General features: G+C 35.2%; 1 protein-coding gene across 1 annotated transcript; it reads right to left on the bottom strand.

Annotated features, from left to right (window-relative positions):
* Nucleotides 1-717: 717 nt before the first annotated feature.
* Nucleotides 718-6513, bottom strand: LOC128551558 (uncharacterized; the record flags this gene model as incomplete). Its single annotated transcript, XM_053532460.1, is given in 3 exon segments — nucleotides 718-4296; nucleotides 4411-4520; nucleotides 6337-6513. Coding segments are annotated over 3 exon segments (398 nt in total), but the record flags the coding sequence as incomplete, so codon positions are not given.
* Nucleotides 6514-7316: the final 803 nt, after the last annotated feature.

Genomic DNA, 7316 nt, shown 5'->3' on the forward strand with positions numbered 1-7316 from the left:
CAGTTAACAAGAATCTACTTCAAACGTTATTCGTGAAGCATTTTGCTTCTAGGTTCACGAGCCTCTGGACGCTAAATGACAATTATTTTGTTAAACATTCCCGCCTATACCACTACATGAATAATATCGCTAATTACATTGTAAAACTTCCGACAGAATTGTAGCTGCACTTGATCAAAGTCTGACATGAAATAGAATTTTCTATGGGGAATGCATATTGTAAAAGGCGAAGAAATGAGCTGACAGAGAATGCAAAATCAAAGAAAAATAATGACAAGAACAACCTTGAACTATATCTAAATGACGTGTTTGAAAAGGAGTGCTTATTTAAAGCAGATCAAGAGGAAGTTGAGTTTATTAAGACAGAAATAGAAACTCTCGTGCAGGAAATAGTTGATAAAGTACTAAGAAGTGAGACTCTGGGGGAACACTTTGCAATCTTGCTGAATAACAGAAAAGAATTTAAAAAAATTGTGTCAGAAATTTACTTTCCCGTCAAACCTGGCAGCCTAAAAGTAAATGTAAAACCTGGAGGACAGTCGATCATTAAAGTGGGGAGTATTTACGAAGGAACAAAGAACAATTTTCCAGATGAGTTTGATTTCATGTTTCTTCTTTTGTCTTTAAGATTCACACCTAGATCTAGTAATTCTTCGCTGTTTGTCCATTTGAAATATATTTTAGAACAAAACATTTGCTCCGTTACAGAGTCTTTATTATATACTCCTTCTACCAACATATCGCGTAACGAAAGGAAACTATATTTCGATAGGTATATGAATAGACATGGTCCAGCATACATGCTAAGATTTATATACAACAATGGTTCAGGAGGCGAAAGATATATCCATGTTGATCTTGTTCCCGCTTACAAAGTTACTGCTACAACTGACGATCCGGGCTGGTACTTTGCATATGTAGGTGCACATGTTAAGCCAAAAGCATTTAAAAAAGAATCGGTTTCTGTCAGGAAGAACATTTTAAGTGTACGACAAGATTTATCACTGACAGAAACTGAAGTTCACTTTGTAAAGAATATTTTGTCTTTGAAGCATAAAGCAGTGTATAGGATCTTGAAGTTTCTAATTAACGGGCACGAAGACCATGCCACTTTAGACCAGTTCATAGACACATTTGAAAAAGCGGACAAGATAGGTACAGGATATACTTCATACATGATAAAAACCATGATGATCTATCATCATGACGAATGTACAAACCATGAAACAGGAAACATAGGACCGTGTGTGCTGCAGGTTCTAGAAAAAATGTGTAAATACGAAAATGTATTAGAGTTTCCAAGTATTTTGAGAACACCTGCGTTTAGTTTCTCCAAACTATGTCTGTTGCCCGATCTTAAATCTCTGACAACATGTTTAAAATCTATGCAAAGTTCCGAAGACAGCTATGATTATGAGAGGATAAAAATGAGTTCTGTAACAAAACAGTACCTTGATACTTTAGGCAAGGAAGCTTGAAAATATGAAACTAAAACTTAGAAAGCAAACAGGAAAATATATGTAGAATGAACAAGCTTCGGAGAAGAGTCTATCCATTGTTTTAAAACCATCATTAGGACTAAGCCAGTTAAGAACAAAATGAAATTTGTTAATTGCTCCGATTCTTAAAATTGAAAAAACTGGTAACCCACATGTTGCCGGCTTAGTTTGATTAAGCGTATTTATGTCGACTAAGATTGACAATGAATTTTACATTTAATTTTACTTGGAATTTTTTCATGTTTAGATAGATAAATAATGGTTTTAGTTTTGAAACTTTTATGTGTATCTACATGTAGAAGTTTACAACGAGGAAACAACTTTATCTGTATCATGTTGTTTATGCTATTTCTGCACGTTTGAAAAAAAAACGAAAGTAATGGGGTAACGTTATATCCGTAAAACGTGGAATAAAGCCTTGACTCGGTATACGGAAATGAAAATTGTTTAATGAATTATTGGCAAGTCATGAGTAAATTTATTATGGTACTAGACCCGTAATAGAGTACCTCCTTTTTGAAGAGTATTAAATACCTAAAATAAACCTACTTTGACTGAAAATTTTCCGGGGGTGTAGGTTCAAGCCCAACTGGGACCAATTTTTTTCCCTTATTTTCCTTTTTATCCTAGAACGTTTTTACTTTTTTCAAGACTTGTTATTGATTTATTGTACAAAAGTGGAACTTTTCCATCTGATCTGCAATTTTTTGCTGTTCAAAGTGAAACACCTCTGAAACAGAAGGGGCAGAGTTAAACATCTTTAAAATACTGAGTTACATGCGGTAAAAGTTCTCTATTTTACCTTTACTCTTAAGATTAAATATATGGAAGAAATGTAGGTAGGTTTACTTCTGCTTCAAGATTATTTTTGAATAAAGTGAGTAAAATTTAAATCTGTCCCACAGGTCTCCACCATATTTTTTCAATGTTGGAGTTAGAATTCTGTCTCATTAAATCCGTTTATTTGAGGCATCGTAGAAAAAATATTGACAGTTTTATTTTGTGTTTTGGTATTGTTTACCAATAGTTTGGTGTTTCTTTTATTGAACTTAATGGTATAATAAATTCTCTGCAAAGGTTTTGGACAGTGGCCATCACTTTGCAATTCGTCTCTACTTGAGCTTAAGGAGCTATCATAAATTATACAAACATTATAAAAAACGGCACGGTAAATGTTGTTTAAAAACTGCAGCACAATGCAAAACACAATCAACTTTAAGCATATACCTAGCAAAAACCATTTTTTAAACATTACTATTAGGGGTCCAGTACCTTATAATCGTCAAAATTACTATATTTCAAACAGTTGAATATTATATTTAAACATTTGACACGCTAAATAATTCCAAATAATGTCGTAAAATCAGCGTGTAATGTGCAATCTCTACAGTTTGAAAACAAGCACACGGACCTATACAGTTCATGTCACCATATTATAGATAATATGTTTATTCATGACTATGAGACGTTTCATTAACATCTATAGTGTAGAAAAAAAATATTCGCGAAAATGTTATCAAAATTGTGATTTTCCAATAGACGCCTGGTAAGATCGAAATGTTTCAAATCAGTCTAGCTAAATATCAAGCACATAACCCTATCTTTTTTATTTGCCGATTTTCTATAGTATATTCTGAAGTTTGAAAAATAAGGGCTTAACCAAATTCTGCTTTGATGAAAAGGTTTTAATCCAAACGTGCAGACGTACTCCGTCCATATTGTACACACTTAAGGTTTGTTCTAAATTTAACTAGCAAGAACACACGTTATTCCTAAACACTTGGAACTCATAAGAGATGAATAGAACAGTATTTTTGTGTTCATAACGTAAGAAATCGTCTTGCCCTAGAGAACATATTCATGGGCGAACATTGCGTTCCACACGGTTCAGCTCTCCCTGACGAAGGAACAAGCTCAGCACATAATGATGCCTATACTGTGCCCAAAAGAGCAGAAGTTTTGACTCCAGGTCAATTTCTTTTATCGTGTGTTTTGTTATTTGAACTTTAATTACATTTGCTTATCTATTTAGGGTATTAAAAATTCTATATACAAATACAAAATATGCAAAGCTTTGAAGATTTAAGTAAAAAACATTTTAAAAAGAGTCATACACCATCTTAACTACTTACATCATATTTATTTGTATGATAATATATATCTGCAAGGTAAAGCAAATAAATCTATCTGTTGAAGACGTCAAGTGTTTGTTGTAATTCACTGTAAGCTTAAAATTATGCAGTCGTTTATATTTAGGTGATACTCAGAAAGGCTGTGAATATATTCATCTGATACGGTATCCTTTGAAGTATATGCAATTTCGAACACTTGTCTTAAGCTACATGAACCGGACACTGTTTGTTGTATTCTTTCACATTTTTATGCTCTCTGGACAACTCCATCTTGATCTAGGATCAACACCAAGAAAGACACACTTGCATTGATTAAACAAGGTAGCGCTTTGTTGTTATCAGCTGACTTCCTTTTATTTATACTTCTGTTAAGATATGTGTAATACAATTCATTTGAAATATCAAATGTCTTCGCTCTCGATATGTCTATTTTTTGTCAACAGTCCAAAACCCATTGACTGGAGATGACTTTGCGGAAAAGCTGAAAGTGACACGTTGATGTACAATAAACATGTTTAAAGTATGTTCAGCGGAGATGAATTGAATTCGTTTTATCACAGCAGTGTAAAATCATCGTTGTACTCACGAAGCCCACAAACTAGAGTGTGAAAAACATTTTCATCTCTCCTTCTTTTGCAGATGTGATCGCAAATGAATATCAAAACCTGTAAAAAGATGATATATCAATCCATAAGAGAAAAAAACATTAAAAATGTCAATTGATTTTAATAAAGTAAGCAGCAACACTAAAGCAAGTATTCCAATGTAAATATACTTACCACAAGCCAAATAAAACAAAATATCGCCATGTTGTGGAAGAAAGCATAACCTATCTTCTTCATTGGGAAGATTGCAGCAAATCTAACACATGCTGCCAACATCACAAAACCTGAAATTAAATTGATCGTAACCTTTAAATTAGCTTCATATTTCTAAACTAAAACAATTATGAACTTTATTTGTGCATTATATTAGCATTTTTAGGATACTGAAATTTTTGGACGCTAAGAAAATTATTATGCTATACTCTGAAGTTTGTGAAGAACTTCAAGGCTTTCAAACTTTATCTTACCTTGCCTGCATTGGAAAACCCCTGGATGGCGAACTTCTATGTTATCAAACTTTAATATCTTCCCTGGAAAAAAAACGGCGATGACCTTCCGGGTTTTCAAACTATAGTTTACATTGCCTGCAATGGCAACAGTCTAAATGACAAATTTCTAGGTAATCAAACTTTAGCTGACCTTGCCTGCATAGGCAAGAATCTAGATGATGAACTTCCAAACTTTCAAACTTAAGCTTACCTTGCCTGCATTTGAAAAAGACAAACTTACAGGCTTTTAAGCTTTAGCTTACATAGCCTGCAGATGAAGAACTTCCAGGCTTTGAAACTTAGCTTACCTTGCCTGCATGGGAAAGAAACCTAAATGAAAAACTTCCAGGCTTTCAGACTTCAACTTACCCTGACTGCAATGGTACGATTTTGCTTGTTTTTGTTAGTTTGGAGTTAACGCCGTTTTTCAAATGTATTTCAGTAATGTAACGGCAAGCAGTAAACCTTACAAGTGTTCCTCAGTTTTGTACCAGTACAAGCCTGTTCTCCGAAAGTAACTGCAAACTTCCCCCACTTTAATCAGAGGGGGAGGACGAATGATTTCAGACACAATGTCTTTTATCAAATCGTCATGGACAGCATATGCCCCGCCCTGGGATCGAACTCACCACACCGCGACCCGTAGATAAGCGCTCTCCCTATTGAGATAAGCGGGTGGGCTTCTTGCATTGGACTGGAAAGAAACCTAGATGATGATCTGGGCTTTTTGCACTGGATTTGAAAGAGACCTAGATGATGATCTGGGCTTTTTGCATTGGATTGGAAAGAGACCTAGATGATGATACGGGCTTTTTGCACTGGATTGGAAAGAGACCTAGATGATGTTCTGGGCTTTTTGCATTGGACTGGAAAGAGACCTGGATGATGATCTGGGCTTTTTGCATTGGACTGGAAAGAGACCTAGATGATGAACTGGGCTTTTTGCATTGGATTGGAAAGAGACCTAGATGATGTTCTGGGCTTTTAGCATTGGATTGGAAAGAGACCTAGGTGATGACCTGGGCTTTTTGGATTGGATTGGAAAGAGACCTAAATGATGATCTCGGCTTTTTGCATTGGATTGGAAAGAGACCTAGATGATGACCTGGGTTTTTTGCATTGGATTGGAAAGATATCTTGATGATGCCCTGGGTTTTTTGCATTGGATTGGAAAGAGACCTAGATGATGACCTGGGCTTTTTGCATTGGATTGGAAAGAGACCTAGATGATGTTCTGGGCTTTTAGCATTGGATTGGAAAGAGACCTAGATGATGATCTGGGCTTTTTCCATTGAATTTGAAAGAGACCTAGATGATAATCTGTGCTTTTTTATTGGATTGGAGAAAACCTAGATGATGAACTGGGCTTTTTGCATTGGATCGGAAAGAAACCTAATAAGATGATGAACCGATTTACCTTGCCTATATTTGATAAACCTTAGTCTAACACTTAAAGCCAAACTTCTAATCTGCTTGTATACATCAACCATGAGTTATGAACAGATTTGATCTATGAAGATGTGTTTAATTAATTAAGCGTTGTACTATTGGTTCGTTTGTTTAATCAGCTATTAATTGGCAGTAATAAAATGTACAGCACATAATAACTTACTAGCGATGATGTACAATCCGATGCTAATGTAAACACATTTTATGAAGACTTTGTGACAAAGTCCGCTAGGGGCACTTTTCATTAAAAGCATACATTCAACTGCTGTGAATATTATTCCTTGTATCCATAGGAACACGTTAACTAGTATAAGCAATCCTAAAGTAGCTTCATCCAAGACTGAAAAGAAGACAGTAAGTAAATTGGTTATTTCTTTGTTCTGTTTCATCTACAATGTTTTGAATCTGTAAGAAGATCGAGGTTGGAACGGTGGTCTAATTGTAACACGCTTGACTGTCACTCCAGAGATCCGGGGTTAGAATCCCGTTTCAGACACTGGAAATTTCTGAGATGCTCTTTAGTGTCTCCCGCCTAACTAAGAGGCCTGTACTGGTTCTTGGCTTCACGTGTATCAGTGCTATACACCAGGGACGTTAAAGAACCAGATTGTCTATTCGCAAAGAGCTAGGCTAAGTTAGCCCGACAGGCCTGTATCTAATAAGAAGGATTTCTCTCCTTCTGTTACGGAGGCTTTATCTTTGTCCCTCTGGTCAGATTGTTCTGTGTCTGTACTAGTAGAGGATGAATTTCGCGCCCTGTGTGGCTACGTTTAATATATATAAAGCACTTTTCAACGTGTTTATCATGAAAAGGGCGCTATATAAATCTGATATAATAATACTAATAATAATAATAATAACAATAATAATAATAATAATCCTTTGGGAGTACAGAATGCGACCAAGCAAATTCATAGCATACAGTATTTGATTTAGCCTGTAAATGGCAGGTAATGAAAAGTGAAGCCACCAGAAATTATATACGTCAGTGTTCAGTTTAGTTCTACAACATATGTTTGGGACGTTGAATCGAGTTACTTTTAAATGTAGTAAAATAAAGTGTATTTAAACAAATATAAACTTAAACACATAAATAAAACGACCAGGCAAGCATACGAAAGTATGGTGGCATATTTCTGCCTA

Source organism: Mercenaria mercenaria, unplaced genomic scaffold (genome assembly GCF_021730395.1).
Source record: "Mercenaria mercenaria strain notata unplaced genomic scaffold, MADL_Memer_1 contig_1263, whole genome shotgun sequence".
Classification (NCBI taxonomy): domain Eukaryota; kingdom Metazoa; phylum Mollusca; class Bivalvia; order Venerida; family Veneridae; genus Mercenaria; species Mercenaria mercenaria.